General features: G+C 39.6%; 1 protein-coding gene across 10 annotated transcripts in view; it reads right to left on the bottom strand.

Annotated features, from left to right (window-relative positions):
• FMR1 (fragile X messenger ribonucleoprotein 1) overlaps positions 1 to 18,455 on the bottom strand; it is a 39,527-nt gene extending 21,072 nt beyond the window's left edge. For 8 of the 10 annotated variants that reach the window (XM_061137225.1, XM_061137227.1, XM_061137226.1 and 5 more), the window contains exons 1-5: positions 18,301 to 18,455; positions 8,289 to 8,341; positions 4,071 to 4,164; positions 1,481 to 1,552; positions 1,067 to 1,215 (exon numbers count right to left, since the gene is read on the bottom strand). In XM_061137225.1, the coding sequence (XP_060993208.1) occupies positions 1,067 to 1,215; positions 1,481 to 1,552; positions 4,071 to 4,164; positions 8,289 to 8,341; positions 18,301 to 18,351 (419 nt within the window). In that variant the 5' untranslated portion in view covers positions 18,352 to 18,455. The remainder of the gene's footprint in view (positions 1 to 1,066; positions 1,216 to 1,480; positions 1,553 to 4,070; positions 4,165 to 8,288; positions 8,342 to 18,300) is intronic. The other 2 variants (XM_061137228.1, XM_061137232.1) reach the window with 1 other exon arrangement.
• Between the last annotated feature and the right edge of the window lie 615 nt (positions 18,456 to 19,070).

Genomic DNA, 19,070 nt, shown 5'->3' with positions numbered 1-19,070 from the left:
TTCATGGGATTTTCCAGGCAAGAATACTGTAGTGAGTTCCCATTTCCTTCTCCAGAGGATCTTCCTGATCCAGAGATCCAACTCGCATCTCTTGTGTCTCCTGTATTGGCAGGAAAATTATTTTACCACTGAGCCACCTGGGAAGCCATAGTTACATATGGTAGGTCACTAATTTTCTTGAGTCAACTGTTAAAAACTTTTGGGGATAGCCACCAGGTATCCAATTTTGTTCTGCTGTTTCTTTTCTGAAGAAAAAGTGCTGATCAATTTTAGGGTGAGAAGAAAACATGTATGAATCAGAATACATATGCAATCTTTATAATTAAGAAGTAGGATTTCTATGCATTTTGAACTATTAATAGAAGTTAATGTTTATCTAAAGTGTGACATGTCTAAATCAAATTTAATATATGCCATTTCTTCTCTAAAGTCTTATTTAAGCATTACTTCATATCAAGGATGATAAGAGAGATGACCTTTGGAAGCTTCTTTAAGCTCTACTTGTTACATATGTATCTCAGAATACTAGCTAAAAAGGAAAAAAACGTGGAGAAATCAACATTGCCTAGAAGTTGGCTTGTAACTTATGACAGAACTGTATTAGTCAGTTTCAAAAATCTTAAAATTCTATGATGAATGTTTAGTTTAGAAAAAAAATGTACATTAGCTATCTATGTGGCCAATTAAGTTTAAACAAGTGGAATCTTGGCTTGATTCAGTTTAGTCCAGTCACTCAGTTGTGTCTGACTCTATGTGACCCCATGGACTGCAGCACGCCAGACCTCCCTGTCCATCACCAACTCCTGGAGCTTGCTCAAACTCATGTCCATTGAGTCAGTGATGCCAACCAATCATTTTATCCTCTGTCATTCCCTTCTCCTCCTGCCTTGGCTTCATTACATAACCAGAAAAAGCTACAATTTTTTTTTCCACTGCTTTTGCAAACCATTTATGTCAAAGTTCACTGAGGTTAAAAATTGATTCCTATTATTTGAAAATGTATTATTCTTTAAAATTAATTGCACAGCACCTCTTAGTTCTCAGCCTTTCTTGCAAATCAACTCACATTTGTCTTAAGTCTTCTGGAACATCCAGTTTGATTTTATGAAAAGTCTCTTTTGTGGCAGGTTTGTTGGGATTAACCGATCGCAAACGTTCAATTGTGACAATTTCATTGTATGTAGCATCACAAGCTGCATATTCTATCACGTAAAACTGTAAGAAATAAATGAAAGTCATTCCTGATCACAGTGTTTAAATTAAGAACAAGAAGCTATATACCTTTTCAGTTCTTTTAAAGGGAAAAAAAGCTATTTGATCAATTAACTGAAACACACAAAACATACTGAACATATAAACATTTAAATAAAATAATCAAGTTAGCTATTACTTTCAAATAGAAATCCAAACAGAAATGTATATACCTGGATTTAGAAAAGGAGAAGTATAAGAAAAACAATTAAAATAGGCATTTTCCTACCTCACCCTTTATCATCCTCACTTTAGCTAACCACCAACAGCAAGGCTCTTTTTCATTTGCTCTGGAATAAACCTACACAAAAATTACAACATAGAATATTTCATGATTAAAATCATTCAGAAATCTGTAAATTATCAGACATCAAGGAAAATTTCTTAAAATGACCTTAGGTATCTTGCAAATCCGTTAAGTTGTACACTTTTAACCAGACTGCACCCCTGCTTCTAGACAGACATTCAGAAACTACCTGGTTACCAGGAAGAGAACTGTAAAATACACTTTCCTATTTCTCTGTGCTGCCTCAGTAATCATCAGTATTCTGAATATGAAAGATTGAGAAAAGCTGACCACTTATAAAGTTGGGCATGCTTTCTTTGGGTACTTTGTGAGCTATGAAAATGTATCTAAACATGTAAAGATGAATGCGTTTTTGTTTTACTTTAATAAGCAAATAACAAGTTGGAAGCTAGTGACCCTGGCCTACTGCCTGGCTCATGGTCGCTAAATGGGTAAAGCCACTGACTATTCAGCCCACTAAGGATACCACCTGGTGTTCATGTCTCCTGGGACTAAACGGACAGCAACTGGGTCACTCTCTGGTCTCCTGTCCCCTCTCCACTAAAATGGACAACTCCACGCTGGCAGTCCTCTGGATACCACCTTTCTCCTCTCACACACTGTGGATCAGCTCTTCTAAACTGATCTCTCGGGTGACCACTTCAAAGTTCACTTATGATGTGCAGCATGGAACCTTTTGTGAAGACACTAGCAAATCAAGGTTAATAGGAAAAGAGACACATGGTGAGTGACAGAAATACTCAGAAGTAGAAAGAAGACACAGGGAGAACAAGGGGATGGGGAGGAAAGGACAGGAGAGAAGACAAACAACTCAGGGCTCCAACTCTGGTCCCCCTTTTACTACTGAAATTCATAGTGACAAAACAGTGATGAAACACAACTTAACTCAACCTACCTTTCCCTCTTGCCCCCATTACTTCCTTTCAACTCTGCTCTAGTCAGAGAAATAATGTCAGTTATTTGTTAACTGTTATGTCATCTTGACCACAGCTTTTCATTGGTTCCCATTGGTCATGTGACTAAGGTGGGCAAAAAGTCCCCTCTATCCAGTACTATTATGAGCATTCCTAGTGTAGACAGACCAAAAGACCCAAGTTAATGGTTATACAATACAGTGACTAAATATAACTAGATTTAACCCATATTTTCTTGTAACCATCAATTCCTTTCATCTCTGCTCTAGCTAGTGATAACCTCAGTTATGTATCACTGTTAGTGAGGTCACTATGGCAACAGGATCTCATTGGTTACCACTTGTCATGTGACTCAGTTGAGAACTATAAAGAAAAAACAGTCCCTTTTATCAACCCAAACACTACTATGAGGTCTTCTGATACAGACAGACCAAAAGTCCTGGTCCTTGACTTCAAGCAGCATGTAGTCTCCTGGGGAAGTGAACAACTAAAGGTCCTCAAGTACAGTGTCTGTACTCTCTACTTGAGTCCTGCCAAAACCAAGCCCAGTTCCTTTCACCTGTTTAAGTACTGAGTACGTCTTGGGTAAATAAATAGCACTTGAGAAAAGAACACAGGCTGGACATCGAGACCTTCCTTGAGCACTCCCTAAAACGGCACTCTTGCCCCTACATCACCTTCCATCCTTGGTTTTCTTTCTTGGCCTTATTGACAATGGCCCTAATATTAACTCTCCTCACTAGAACGGGAGCTTGTCAAAGGCTGGGGCCTCTTCTGTTTCACCATCTATACCCAGCACAGAAAATAAGCATTCAAGGACCCAGTACACCTCACCTGACCTGCACAAATGGATTCTTAGCTGCTTCCATCATACTGCAAATAAAACTGCTACCATTAACAAGGCATTGTGGAGAAGAGAAGCAACTTAAAATGAGGTATGTGCAGGGGAATGAAGAAGAGGATACTGTACAGACCAACTACAACATAAAGCCGACTCCAACTGCCTGAAGTCTCACAAAAATTTTCAGTGGCTACAGAAATCACAAACACAATCTTTTTGTCAATGTGTTACATCTCCATAGCACCTTTTGGTCAAAGACATCACTGGCACATAAGCAGTTGGTTCACAGCATCTCCTGTGAAGCTATTTTACCTGTAGGTGTATATACTAAAACTCAGATGAGTTTTTAAAAATATCCCAGAAGGCTTTATCGCTACTTAAAGAAATCCTAGGATGCTGCTCTATTGAAAGGCATGGTTTTTTCCCTAACCCATTTTGCTTAAAATGGGGACATGGTTGTAAACTAACAATATATTATTCAAACAAGATTCAGAAATTGAGGAAATGGGGAAAAGAAATCCTCGTAGACAAGGGAAATCAGTGGTGACTTTCCAAGCTGTGCCTCGAATGCTGTTCAGGCAGCCACATTTAAGCATCAATAACGTATTAGGATGGTGCAGTTAAAAGCCTATTTGCATCAGAGCTAATTCTCAAGGTAGACTGAAAAGCATTAAAGACAAGGGATACAAAAGGCTCAAACAAGTTAAATGTTCCCAGTTCTTGAGTGCTTAATAACTTGATGGCAGGGGAAACTTACCTCTACTTCATCGCTTTCATTTATATCTTTATTATAACCCACAGGTGGTGGGAATCTCACATCATGGAATGGAATCTGCCTGTCTGGCTGCCAGCTGCAAATAAGCAAACACAATTATTTAACACGTTTTTTGGTTTAATGGAAGGGATGACTATGCTGCCATCAACCTTTGGTTAAGTGAGACCCTTCGTTTTTCTAATTTAAAGAAGCAAATGCTTTAAAACTGTCAGTGTTTCGCTGAGTGGGGGCATAATGGCAATATAGAGACATTTCAACAAAGTCTGCATGCAACACAGCAGCCTTGTAGTTCTATTTGGAGTATTTCTCTAAACACAATAGATCAACATTACAACTTAGCAAGTCTTTCTTCCAATAATTTCAACTTCTAAGGGTTCTAAAATTCAGGCCACAACAGCAATTTCCTTTGGTGCTTAAATACATTAGTATCAGAATGTGTTAGTAATGTCATCACCATACTTCTACTTGCAAAGGAATTTTAACCACATTCCAACAACCACAAAAACTGGTCCTAATGCCCTCTAATTTCCAAGCAAAACGGGGCAGTCAGCACATTAGCAATTCACAACTCACTTTTCCCCCTTTAAATTTTAGATCCCGCGAGGTGGTCAACTCTTGCCATGGATAGCTGGCTGCTGATCGGTATGACGTACCAGCATGCACTGGATGGGTGGGGTCTCCTAAACCACAGAAACCCAATGGAGATAGCCTACAGGAGTTCAGTAAGTTGCCTATGTTTTTTCATTTAAAGTTATGTGGAACAATTTTGAAAACACCAAATTATTCTTTTATATCACGATGATATGAAATATTAAAAGATAAACTTTGCAAAACACTGGCGGATTCAACTGCTAGAGCAGTCATTTCTGGGTTTTCTGTTAAAGGGCTTTCTTAGTAAAATCCTATTGAGAAATGTGCTATTTGTTTTGGGGGATTTTTTAAAAATATTCTATTATATAAGATAGCAAGGTAAGGAAGTCAGAATTTGTGGAAATCTGATTTGGGCCTATGTTACATTGAACCTCTTTTCTGCATTACTATAAACGCTTGAAAACTCTGCAACTTAAAAAAAAAATTATCTTCAGGGAATTCCCTGGCAGTGCAATGGTTAGCACTCATCTCTCTCACTGCTGGGACTCTAGGTTTGATCTCTGGTTGAGGAACTAAGATCCCACAAGACGTGCAGTGTGGCCAAAAACAACAACAAAAAAAGTGTCTTTACAGCAGAAAAACTTCTTTAAATATACTTACTGAAATTAGTGACCAATGTTACAGATAAACATATATATCACAGATTCATTGCTAAATTTGATTTGTAAAGCATGTAGTAATACATAATTTTCTTCATTCCAAAGAAGGAAGAATTATTTTAAGAATAGAGATAAAAATTCAAATTGTTTCTTTTTAAATGTGAAACATGGAAGACAAAAAGACGACATCTAAAATAATATGGTATTATAGGAGTTTATGATTGAAAGGAAAGAAAGGATATAAACTGAAGTTTTATAAAACATCAGGTGTGTTTTTTATGCTTGCTTTTAAAAAATCAGAAAACAAAAAGGAAATGCAAGGGAGTGCAAAGACACTACTTTGGTAGGGACCTATCAAATCCTGGTGACATGCTCAAACCCAGTGTTGAATCGCATACATAGTACACAAACACAAAGAAAAAGTTGATCTATTTGAAATTCCCAGCATGACAGTAAGAAGAAAAACTTGAACACAACTGTAGTACAGGAGAGAACTAGAAGGTCCAAAGAAAATAATGTTAAGTTTATAGTAGAAATCTGATGGAAAACATACGAGAACTGATCACTGTAAAAACTAGAAACCAGACACATTCTTAAATGCATAGAGGAAATAAGTATTTGCTTAATACCTTAAAAGAGTAGCAAATGAAAACTCTCCCTTTAAGAAAAATAGCGTTTTCCTCATTATGGAAGCAAGCTGATAAAGAGTATAATTACAAGAAAAAAATTCCTCTCCAAGTTATTAAATATTCCTCTGTTAGAGGCATGATGCTGTTATCCAGTCTATAATGCATGGATAATCATGTAACGAAGCAGATTCTGAAACTTTTGGCTCTATGTATTCAAAGAAAGGTATTCTATTACCCAAACTTGTATTTTGGACCAAGACCATCTGTCTAGAACTGAGAATACGGTTGGACACTCTAAATCCTTTTATCTCTGTCCCCTTAAATTTTAGGCATCTGAGACTACTACAGTTAACTCTTGAATAACTCAAGAGGTTAGGGCCACTAACTCGCTCTCTGTGCAGTCAAAACTCCATGGATAACTTATAGTCAACTTTCCATATCCAGAGTTCCTCTGAATTGGTGGTTTGTATCATGGATTCAAATGACTCTGATTTGTGTACTACTGTAGTATTTACAACTGAAAAAAAATCCACATACAAGCGGTCCTACACACTTCAAACTCATGACCCCTGGTCAAGGGTCAATTGTACTTTGTCCTGTTGGTAGCTAAAATATCCTGCTAACATTCTATTTATACCATGTCTTGGTCAGATACTGTATTTTAACAGATTTACTGAGATATAATTCACATAAGCCTATAAGCCATCCACTTAAGTGTACATACAAGTCGATGACTTACTTAGTAGATTCACAGATATGTGCCACCATTACCAGGGACTTCCCTGGTAGCTCAGTTGGTAAAGAATACACCTGTAGTGAAGGAGACCCAGGTTCAATTCCTGGGTGGGGAAGATCCCCTGGAGAAGGACATAGTTAATGCACTCCAGTATCCTTGCCCGGAAAATCCCATGGACAAAGGAGCCTGGCGGGCTACAGTCCATGGGGTTGCAAAGAGTCGGACACGACTTAGCAACTAAACTACCATCATTACCAGTCAATTTTAGAACATTTTCATCACTTCAAATAGAAATCCCATACTCTTTGGCTATGGCTCTCCACTCCCACCAGCCCTAAGCAACCACTAATTTATTTATTTTCTCTATAGATTTGTAATCTGTTTTTCATAAACTACTAATTTCTCTAAACACCAAAGAACTGATGCTTTTGAACTGTGGTGCTGAAGAAGACTCTCGAGAGTCCCTTGGACAGCAAGGAGATCAAACCAGTCAATCCTAAAAGAAATCAGTCCTGAATATCCAATGTAAGGACTGATGCTGAAGCTCCAATACTTTGGCCACCTGATGCAAAGAGCCAACTCATTGGAAGAAACCTTGATGCTGGGAAAGACTGAGGGCAGGAGGAGAAGGGGGCGACAGAGGATGAGATGGTTGGATGGCATCATCGACTCAATGGATATGAGTCTGGGTAAAGTCTGGGAGACAGTGAAGGACAGGGAAACCTAGCATGCTGCTAGTCCATGGGTTCACAAAGAGTCGGACATGACTAAGCAAGTGAACAACAACAACAATTGATTTCTCTTGGTAAATAAAAAACAAACATTATTAACTGCTGACCATCCTTGAGAGTTCAGTAAAATCCTAAGATCATGATCACATCTATGGGCTTGGCAAAGGAGTTTATATGTACTTTAGAATCTTGAATGGCTACTCTGAAAATAGCTCTTATTAACAGCATTCAAAAAATTTAGTCAAGAGACCTGTCTCCCCAATAAAATGTTAACATCTCTACTATTGATGCCTTTGTACATACAGCTAATGTGCCTAGGTGTCTAAGTATTTTTATATACTCATCTAAAAGTAAACAGACAAGATCAGTTACTGCTATTGATGATTTTAAATATATGAAATAGATAAAAAAATGTTAATAGGCAAACATAATCATTTCCAATAAAATATACCAAAGGACTAAAACTATCAGTTTTAGATTTAACATTACAAAAGTCACATCAACTCTCCCAATACCCATGAATCCATTCACTTTCATCTTTTAATATTTATAAATATTTCTATTCAAACTCTCAGTTACTAGCACAAAAGAATCTGGTTTCTTTGTTCACAGTCAAAGGAACTGAGATGTAAGGGTCAAGATTATACAAAAGGGATCTCCGAGGTCATTAGCAGGAACAGTCATTCCATTGGTTTAATACTGAGTTGTTCAGGAACTTCCTGGTCAGTAACATGAAGATCCATTCCTGAAAAACACTCAAACTAGACTTGAATTTTTTTAAATGAGGAGTACAAGGAAAAATTAGCATAAAATATTAAAGAACCTAAATATTAAAATTATATCAAGACACTTACTTGTTTTCAAATGCCACTGTTATTGAATCTTCATGAACATCTTTTACAAATGCCTATTAAAAAAACACAGTTAAATTAACTTCTAAGCTTAAATATCATTTTTGTTTTTAGTTACATTTTACAGTGACACAAATATTTTATGTTTAACAACAGAATGAAGCTTCAAGTAAAAGTTTGTTAGTTTGCGACGCTCACTCATTCATGAACCACATCTATATTTACATACCTACAACGAGCTAGGCCCTAGGAATACTGATTATTTAAAATAGAGCAAAAAGAACTGCTCTAAAGTTCAGCATCTAATAGGAGAAAGACAGATAAGTAAACTGAAAATGACAATGCAAAGCTGAAGGTATACTTTAGATTAAAAGTATTAGAAACTAAGAAACTTGTTACAGAGCTATATACCAGTCAGTATAGATCTGTTGTAACCTATTTTTTTCTCCTTAATACAATTTTAGGAGAATACAATAGTAAATAACTAAATATAATCTCAAATCTATGTGAACACAAGTACACTAAGTTCTCTTTAACAACATGCTGCTAATACCACTAAAAAGTCCAATTACCAGAGTTTAATTAAATTCTCAATCTCACAGGCACTTGGTGGAAAGAACAGTAATATAAAGTACAGAAGTTTAAATCTTTTAAATCTGATGACGCAATTGCTAATAATCTGCAAAAAGACATAACAAAATAGCTAATTATCAAGAATTCTTTAATCAGCATGCTGTCTGTAATTCTATAAAATGACATAACAAAAGTAATAGCTAACTAATTATCAAGAATTCTTTAATCAGCATGCTGTCTTTAATTCTATAAAATTAAGTTTTTAATAGGTGCAGGAAAGGAGGCTTTGTTTTTTGTTTTGACAATTAGAGGAGTAGGATAAAGGATAAAGAAACCCAAGGGGCTTTATATCTTAATTCATTTTAAAATGGTTTTAGAGATTTCAGCTTCTTACTCCAGTGTGTTCTGGGCATGTGTCTGTGCTTTCGTGGTTTCTCCCTGTCTACAGGATTATGGTCAAACTCCCCCAGCTGTAGAAGGCCCATGGTGACCTGAGGTGAGCATTTTTGGAGGCTGTAACCCAGCAGTGCTAAACTACTTGGGCCTTTCTTCCTTCCCCTCTTCTCACTGAGCTATCTCCTATGGGTTTTAGTTCAGTTCAGATGTCACCTCCTATGGGAAAACCCAGAAAACTAAGTTCAATTTCACTTTCTAACTTCTTAGAGAGTCTTATGAGTATACCCCACTATAAACTACCCTACTAGAGTATTTTGCCCATTTTCATACCAAAGGTAAGCTTCCTGAGGGTGTCTTTTATTTACTGTTGAACTTCAAAGTACGTATTATGGGTTCAAGGAATAGTTATTATCATGGATCACTGCCTAAGGGGTTCTTATCCTAACCTCGAGGACGAAAGGTATTTGTGTGGTTTGGGGGGATGGGACTGGGTGGGGATGCTAATCAGGGAAGACAAATAGAAGAGGGTGAGGTTCCTATGCAGCAGGCCTAAATGTGCAGTGGGAACAAAGGCTCAGACCTGGAGAAACAGCTAGGGGTGTGGTAGAAATAAATCCTCTGTGGAAAGGAAGTGAAGACAATTCAATAGGGGGAAAAGAACAGTGCTTTCAACATACGGTGCTGGGACAACTAGATTATCCCCTTGCAAAAGAATAAATTTTGGCCTAACCTTATACCACATACAAAAATCAACTAAAAAGTATCAAAGACTTAAAGGTTAGAGCTAGAACTATACAACTCTTAGAAGAAAATATAGTAGTAAATCCCCCTGACTTCAGATATTGAGAAGATAACTAGCTTGGAGTAAGACCCTTCTTTAACTTCTCTATGTTCTCCTCTCTATGTTCTTCTCTCCTCAGTAATTGGCACAATTTCTGGTATACAGTAGGTACCCAATAGATGTGTTAAACAAATGATTCAATGCAAATATCGTGGTAAACAAATACATCGTCAAAAGCCAGAAATTAAAGCACTGTTTAAAAACTAAAACTTCCCAAAATATCAAATTAAAACCTATCAGCCAAGTATTAAATAGCTGTGCAAAGTCACTTCAGTCGTGTTGGACTCTATGTGACCCCACGGGCTGTAGCCCACCAGGCTCCTCTGTCCATGGGATTCTCCAGGCAAGAATACAGGAGTGGGATGCCATTTCCTTCTCTATTAAATAACTGCTCCTAAGAAAAACAATGACAAGTAAGGCAGGGCCCTGGAAACCATTTACAGTTGACCCTTGAACAACACAGGTTTGAACTGTGAGGATCGACTTACACATGGACTTTTCCCAGTAAGTATAGTACCCATATTTTCACTTCATAGACATTTAAATTATCTAAAGGGGGGGGGGGGGGGAGTGTGTGTTCAATTAGAGGTCACAATATGTGGAATCAAAGGAACTTGGGTTTGAGTCCCGATTCTGTCCAAGCTGTTTCACCTTCCTGCCTTCGGGTGAGTCATTTATCAACTGCTTTTGGTATCCCAGTCCCAGTGTTCAAGGGTTGACTGTACATTGAACCTAAACAGAGACACCAAACTCCTGTAATTATGCTGTAAAGAATAGAGCAAAGCTATGCTAAAAGAAAGTTTCCTTGTAAGATCAAGGTGGACTATAATGGAATCTAGGTGTTCTGCTATATCCAAGATGCCTAAATAATTATTTCTAAATTAAACATATGTCTGTATTTTTATAGTTGTTCGTTTCAAGTGGGGGGAATTCACATTTTCTTCCTATCATTTTGATATTGCTTATTTTCCCTCAGCTATATTTAAATCACACACATTTTCAACAGAGTGTTGAGAACTCTAGTTAACTACTGACCATGATATCTTAGAATATACTAGAGATTTCATAAGGGTGTATGCCCCCACTGCTCTAAGGGGTTTGCCTCACTATTACTATAGCAACAGCAAGGCTTGATTTTGAGTAAAGTTGAAGGAACTGGACAATTAGTTTTCTAAAGTAAAATTAGCTTTTTAGTTTTAGTAATTAGTTTTCCACAAATCACAAAGAATGGGAGAACAGGGGCCCCCTGCCCTCAATTTCTCCCCTGTCTTAACAATGATGGCTAGTATCAAATTAACAATTTGCTTTTTGAGGGTGGGACTTCTATTAGGAGCTAATCCCTTATTTACCAAAAAATGTCATGGCCTCTGTCTTCATCCTTGTCTGAAGTTTTATGTTTGCATGTCATGGCAGTAACAAGTATTAGTTCCTTACTTTATATTATGGGGCTTTCCAGGTGGCGCTAGTGGTACAGAACCTGCCTGCCAATGCCAGGAGACACAAGTTCCATCCCTGGTTTGGGAAGATCCCCTGGAGGAGAGCATGGCAACCCACTTCAGTATTCTTGCCTGGAGAATCACATGGACAGAGGATCCTGGTGGGCTACAGCCCATAATGTTGCAAAGAGTCAGACATAATTGAAGTGACTGAGCATGCACGCACTGTATATTAAATGCTGAAAATGTTAAGCCCTTTAGTCAGCTAAGAGAACCTTGTTACAGCTGGGTGAAGATTTGTTCTCACTAAATCAGGTATCTTTCCAATACTACTGCCCTTGTCTAAAACTGTGCTACTGTTCACCACTGAAGCTGCTGGTCATGTGTAAATATTTCTATTTAACAGATTACAAGTAAATAAAATTAAAAATAAGTCTCTGAGTTATACTTGCCACATTTCAAGTGCTCAAAAGCCACACATGGCTTAGGACCTACTGCAGAGGACAGCACAGGCAGAGAGCATTGCATCATCACAGATGGACAGATCTGTGGACAGCACTGATTTCAACACTTAGAAATTTCGGGGAATGATTTCAAATCCACGTTGAAAGCACTCTAAAAGTTCGTCTCATTATTACACAGCTACATTTTAACTTTTCTTTCTATTTGCCAAAAAGTTTTTGTGCAGTTTAATCACACTCATTCACCACATTTGCCTATTTCCTAAAATTAAACATTCCTTCAAAGGAGGAAGATCTGCAACAGTTGTGACTATTTAAAAAAACAAAAACTGCTCTCAAAGACTGTAAAAACAATTCCGGATGTACAGTGTCAAAAATGGTTTAAGCAATCATCACAGCCTACCAAGGCCACTGCCTTCGAGTTAATGAGGCTTATCTGTATATGGATGTTTGCATGATTGTTTCAAAACCAGTCATTTTTAGTGGAATAAAAGAAATTCATAGGTTACCTCTGGTTCACACACTCGCCAAGCACAAAGGTCTCCTGTGACTTCAGAGGCCTTTTGCTAAAATTCCAACAAAGGTCCCAACTTTCTGTTTCTCATCATACTTTCTCCAATAACTCTCCTTTTTGGCCCTGCTCCTCCCTTATCCCAATAATCATGTCCTTTCCTTCCCTGGCCGCCCCCAGAGCACTATCACCCCACCCACCAACTTGAAAAAACTAAGGTTGGTTGCACTCTCCACCTATCCACACATCAAAGTTGATAAGATAGGTTGAGGGGATTTCTGTGGGGTTGGTTACCAAAGAAGGCAACTGAATGGGTTTGAATGAATACAGGAGGAGAGTTGCATGGAACTGGATGAGAACCAGGGCAATTACAAGAGTCAGTAAACTTGGTGGTTGTATTCTGCTGTGGGGACTTTCCTGGAGGTCCAGGGGTTAAGACTCCACGCTTCTACAGCAGGGGGCGCACATTCAAGCCCTGGATGGAGAACTAAGATCCCACATTCCTTTATGGCAAAAAAAAAAAAAAAAAAAAAAACCCGCAAACAACAACAACAAAGAAAAGAGCCTTTGAGGAAAGACAAAACAAAAACGAGTTTTGTTGTGAATGAGAGCTAGGTTCAAAATCTTGATTCTATGACATAATAGCTGTGGGACTCTCCAAGAAGTGGTCTCTGGGCCTTGTATGCCTTGTCTGCCTAAGTAAGGAATGGATACAGAACTGGACTTGCTGTCTGCTGTTGTGAATAAAGAAATCACACATGTCTAGTGCCTAGCATGAGGCTTAACACATAGTTGGCACTAAGTAAGTTACAGGTAAAGCAGAGAGGGGCATATTTTATAAAAGATGCAGAGCCATAAACACTCTTGCATTTGAGAAAGTTACATTTCAAAAAATCATACTTAAAAAAAAGATATTAAAACTTAGGACAGAAAAAGAAAAGGGTAGTTCCTCAAAGATACTAAGTACTAACAGGTCATTCAGACTTTTAGAAGGAAAAAAAAAAGGTGACAAAAGCTCTTGGGGTTTGAGAAACTGCTAAAAGTGCAGTTAAAGACAAGACACCTAAAGCAACTATACTCCAAAAACAAAAAAAGACAAACACAGACTTATCATCAAGGGGAATAAACACAAAATCAAAAAAAAATCATTATGGGATCCCCCCACCTTACTGGCAACTGGGCCAAAGAGGCAATCATAACATCATACTAGCCAAAGTGTGTCATGACTAGATATCTAATTCCAACATCACATCACCCGGACTGATGAAACCAAAAGAAAGTCTGTCCCCATTCTGGCGAACTTTTACTCTCTCACTATACCTTACACCTTGGCAAACTCTTCTCACAAACATGACAGAGATGACTGTGTAGAGAAATTTCAGTGTAAGCCACTGACCAGCAATGAACAGCTATTACATTATCACTGAAGACAGCTCATGTAGTGCAATGATGATTCTCATTAGAGAAAACTTAAAAGCATCGCAAAATATCCCTCCTCAAGAAAAGCTATAGGAGATAAGATGATAAGGACATATGAAATCTGATAAAATATGATTCAAAGCCAAGGCTTCACATACAAAGTGAGTTTTTGCTTTGCCACCCTTTGAATGTGGACGCTAACAACATATGAGAATGAACAACAGAGAGGGCAAAGTACAATAAAACTCATCAACAATTCTTCCAACCACAGTGCATGACTAGGAATACTTGACTTCATTTGGGCATTTACCACAAATTCTGAGAAAAATGCATTCTTTCTGGTTCACCTTGACCCAAAGACAACACACAGGTACAGAAAGAATAGTATGAAATGAATTATTAATTTCCCTGTGCCTATGTATTCTAACTTTTGAATGCATCAGTTCTTACCTGCTCCTAATGTAACAAAAGCAAATATTATAGGAAAATCAAAGATTTCAAACTTTATCTTTCATTAACAGGCATTCACATGAAGAATTACTGTGTGCAAGAGTTGCTAAAAAGGAAGCCTATACATAAACGGAGTATTTCATGATGTCATTGTATGAACTTATAAAATAATGCTGAACCCACAAATCTTACACCTCCTGCATTGGCATTCAGGTTCTTTACTAGTGCCACCTGTGAAGCCCAGAATAATGTTAAGATAGTGTTATAATAACAATTACAATAAAAAAAGTACAATGAAAATTTCAAAGTGAAAGTGTTAGTTGCTCAGTCACATCTGACTCTTCGGGACCCCCATGGACTGTAGCCTGTTAGGCTCCTCTGTCCATGGAATTCTCCAAGCAAGAATACTGGAGTGGGTTGCCATGCCCTTCTCCAGGGGATCTTCCCGACCCAGGGATCGAACCTAATTCTCTTGCAATGCAGACTGATTCTTTACCGTCTGAGTTACCAGGAAAGCCAATTCACTTCTTTAAGTTAAATTTCATTGCTTCAGGAAGTCAGAGTACCTCATCTCAAAGCCCCAATCTGACCCTTACTAGCTCTGACAGTTAGTAATAAGTCACCTACCTCATCTCTTTGTACATCTATATCCTTATCTATTACCTAAAATGGGAGTAACAATAGTACCTCACGGTTGTGGGTGGTGATTAAACAAATTTAAAAGAGGTAAAGCACCTAGAACAGTGCCTGGCACCTAGAAAGCTCTCACTATCTGTTAACAGTTATGCTCGTAGTTATGTCAAGAACCACATTCTCATAGTGGTCAGGAATCAGAAATCCAACTATTATAACACTGAATTTTACATTTACATAATAATATGTGGAGATTTTCAGAGTGCATGAGTATGAAGTTGGGAAATGCTCAATTCAAAAGGGTAATAATGCTGCTTGCAAAACACTAAAAAGGGTGTTTAGACTGGGAAGAAAAAAAAATACAGCTGACCTAAAGTTGTACTTCCTTGAAGTACAGAAGACTTCAGAGAAAATATGAAGAAAATGTTAAGTTAAAAAATTTCCCCTTGATCGTACATTTTTAGGCAGATGTCCTGATGATAAAGACGTTTTTCAACATTCTTTGTTTAGGAGATGTTTTGTAAAAAATTTTGTGATGTATAATTCAAGTGTTCTCATGTCTTAAGTAACCTAGGCTCTATATGGTGTACTCATGACTTTTCCAAAGTCAAAGAAATACCTAAGCATAAAAATAGTGGCTCTGACAGTTACTAAATTTAACTTTCAAGTTTTTAAGAATAAACACCAGAGGGAAAAATACAAATGAGCTGTTATGATCTTAGGGTTTAGATGTCATGGTTCTGTTGATTCTGAACCTGAAGTTTTAGTTAATTTTTTAGAGGAAAAAACCCACCTGTTACCAGCATACAATCTATCCAGTTTATACTGCAAATCTGGACCATGTGCCCAGAAGACAGAGAACTGCACCTTCCAGTACGGCGGTTCTGGTAGGCAAATCAAAGTCTGAATTCAATTATAGTGAAGTCGTTCGAGTTGTTTAGTTCCTTAAGTCTTTTCAATCTGGTGAACTTAGGTTTCCAATTTTTCGTAAATGTAACATTTCTTCATAACAGTTCATTTTTTGTCTTTATTTCCCATCTTTTCTGTCCATCCCAATGGACAAGTGACTTACTTTTCCTTTACTTTTATAACCCAGAACAGTATTGAGTCCTATAAGAATTTAAACCTTTTTTATTCTAGAAACTATTTTTCTACCAACACAGACCATTTGAGGTTTTCTTAAAAACAAAACATTATAAGCATCTCAGCAATTTTTCTGCATGTGTCTGTTCACCATTTAACATTTCCCCTCAAGGAACTAACAGACAACCCACTCCTTCTATTCACCTTCATATTAAGCAACTTTTGTTTAAAAAAACAAAAAAGAGGCGGGGATAAAGAGAGATAGAGGGAGTTTCTTATATTCCAATCAGTTTGCAACTAAAATCACAAAGCAAATCATAGGCTGCTGGAAGAGAATAATAAATCCTTCAAGACTAGGATGTGCTTGCCCTCTATAGCAAGCTAACTCCACTAAAAGACAGTAAGAGTGATATTCGATCTAATATCACAGATCTATTAGACTACCGCTCCACCTTTAGCCCCTATTCATATTTATTCTATTTAGCGTCCCAAATATAGTGAGCAAAACTACCAACCTAGGAATCCCAGGGACGGCGGAGCCTGGTGGGCTGCCGTCTATGGGGTCGCACAGAGTCGGACACGATTGAAGCGACTTAGCAGCAGCAGCAGGAAACAGAAGGGTTCTATGCAAACTAATCAGCAATAATTATGGATCATTGAAATAAATGCAACCAGAAACTGCAGTTACCTGGAAGAATTTTATATTGGTGAGACTTAAGAACAGAAATGCTGGGTTAAATTTCTCCTCCTTTTACAGCAAAAGATTTTATCATTTTGCTAAAAGCATGGAACAGTTTACATACTTTACTCACTTATGAAATATAATGCTCTCCAAATTTCTCCATGAAATAGGTAAACACATACATAGTTAAGTCAATGTTTATATGCCTATACCTCGTGTGAAACGTTTATGTTTTTCTATGTAGATTTAATGGCGCTTGGACAACTGGCAATATTTAATTTCCACACTTTCTTCCATATGCACCTTCTGTTGCCAAAATGCTGTAGTAAGGTGGGACATTACCTACCGAAGTTACAGAGAGACATTCAAGAGGACACGAGGACTTATAGATTGCTAGATCTACAGCAAGTATGAACCAACAGAGGCACTACCTGACATATGAAAATATTATTAATCCTGTTTTTGAAAATTTAACATATTAGTGAGATATGAAATGTTGTACTTAAAGCCTGTAGCAAAACCACGCATGCCTATTTAAAACCTCAACAATATAGTTAGCTGCAACATTACACGTTCAAAGATAAGTCAAGCGCTTGAAGCACAAAACAATCATTTCCACTCACTTAAAAAAAAATCCATAGGAATGATATATGCTTAGTAAATTTCCTAAAGTTTCATGGCATATATCCAGGCCTTTGGAGGATTATTTTTTTTTCTTAAGTAGTAGAGTTGCCAATGTTTTTTGACGCTGAAGCATCTGCATTCCAAAATTTCCCACATTTATAACGGGGGGGGGGGGGAGGGCGCAAACATTCAAGATTACCAAGTTCTTTAATCCATTACTCGGATATGTAAGGGTCTTCCTGAAACTTTTGAATCTAAAATCTCTTTTGAAATCCACAAAGAGAAGTCACTAATAATCAGTTGCCATTGTGATTTGGTACCAACTACAGCTTCTTACTCTTTCTTCACACCGCTCGCCCAGAACAGTGGAGCTCTCCGAAGTCCCAAAGCTGGACCGGAAAAGAGAAGCCAAAGGAGAACGCAAACCGTCTTTGCAAGGCAGAAGGCGGCTTGACGGAAGCGCCCCCCGCTCCTTGGCAACTACCCACACGTCAGGCCCGGATCCCACTGGAAAAGGTTATTTAAGAAAACAGAAATAAGCCTTCACCGTCACTTCGCGCGGATACTGGTGCTTCCCGCCCGGATCTCTTACCTGCCGTCGGCCCTCGCCCACCCCCAGCGCTCCCTGCTGGGGCTCGCTCCCAAAAGGGCACCCTCTTTTCCTTGCTCGCTTCTCATTCCGACAGACGCCGGGGCCTCACACCGGAGAGGCAGTGGGGCTCGAGGGGTTTCCCAAAGGCCCGAAGTCCGGTCCTTCCCTCCCTCCCCAACAACATCCCGCCGAGTGCGCCCCGGCCCTCGGGCGCGGCGCTCGGGAAGAGGGCTCCAGGCCTGCCTCCGGCCGAGGCTAAGAAGAAAAGGGAGCGAAAGCAGGGCGAAGATGGGGCCTGCCCTGGAGTCAAGTACCTTGTAGAAAGCGCCATTGGAGCCCCGCACTTCCACCACCAGCTCCTCCATCTTCTCGTCCGCCCTGCTCGCTTCGGAAGCCCGCCCTCGAGGTGGGCTGCGGGTGCTCGAGGCCCAGCCGCCGCCGCCGCCGCCGCCGCGCTACCGCACGCCCCCCGGCAGCGGCGCCGCAGTCACCGCTGCCGCCTGCGCTCGCCGTCGGCTCGCCGCCTGCTCCGAAGCGGCCCCTCACCGGAAGTGAAACCGAAACGGAGCCGAGCGCCTGACTGAGGCCGAAGGATCCGGCCGCTCCGCGTGTAAACAGTGAAACCGCGTCATGTGACCGACGCCGCCCCTCCCCCCGCGGGTTCGGCCCCTCGGCCCCGCCCTCTTTCCCCTGGCGGGCCCAGGAGCGCGCGCCTGCGCGCTGCTCCGGACGGGCCAGGGTGGCCTGGCGCAACGTGAGGCGCGCGGGCTTGGCGTGCGCGGGCTCGGCGGCCGGCGGGAAGAGTGGAAGGGCGGCGACAGGTCGCACCGCTGGCCGAGGTCGCGCCTTTTGGCGTGGCCTGGCGGGGTCCTGAGCGCCTGTTCCGTTAGTGGGGGCTGGGGGGCAAGCCAAGGGCTTGTGAAAGGGCCTCCCGTAGCGAACAAGTGTGTTCACTTCGCCAGGTCTGGACTGGCTTGGGTCGGAGGTGGTTTTTGTTTTGTGTTTTTAAGTGGGGCAGAGCCTAATGGAGCTGGAGATGGAGTGGGAGACAAGAATGGAGGTGAAAAATTAGATTGACGAAGAC

This window comes from Dama dama, chromosome X (assembly GCF_033118175.1).
Source record: "Dama dama isolate Ldn47 chromosome X, ASM3311817v1, whole genome shotgun sequence".
Lineage (NCBI taxonomy): Eukaryota > Metazoa > Chordata > Mammalia > Artiodactyla > Cervidae > Dama > Dama dama.
This window is presented reverse-complemented; position numbering and strand designations above follow the sequence as displayed.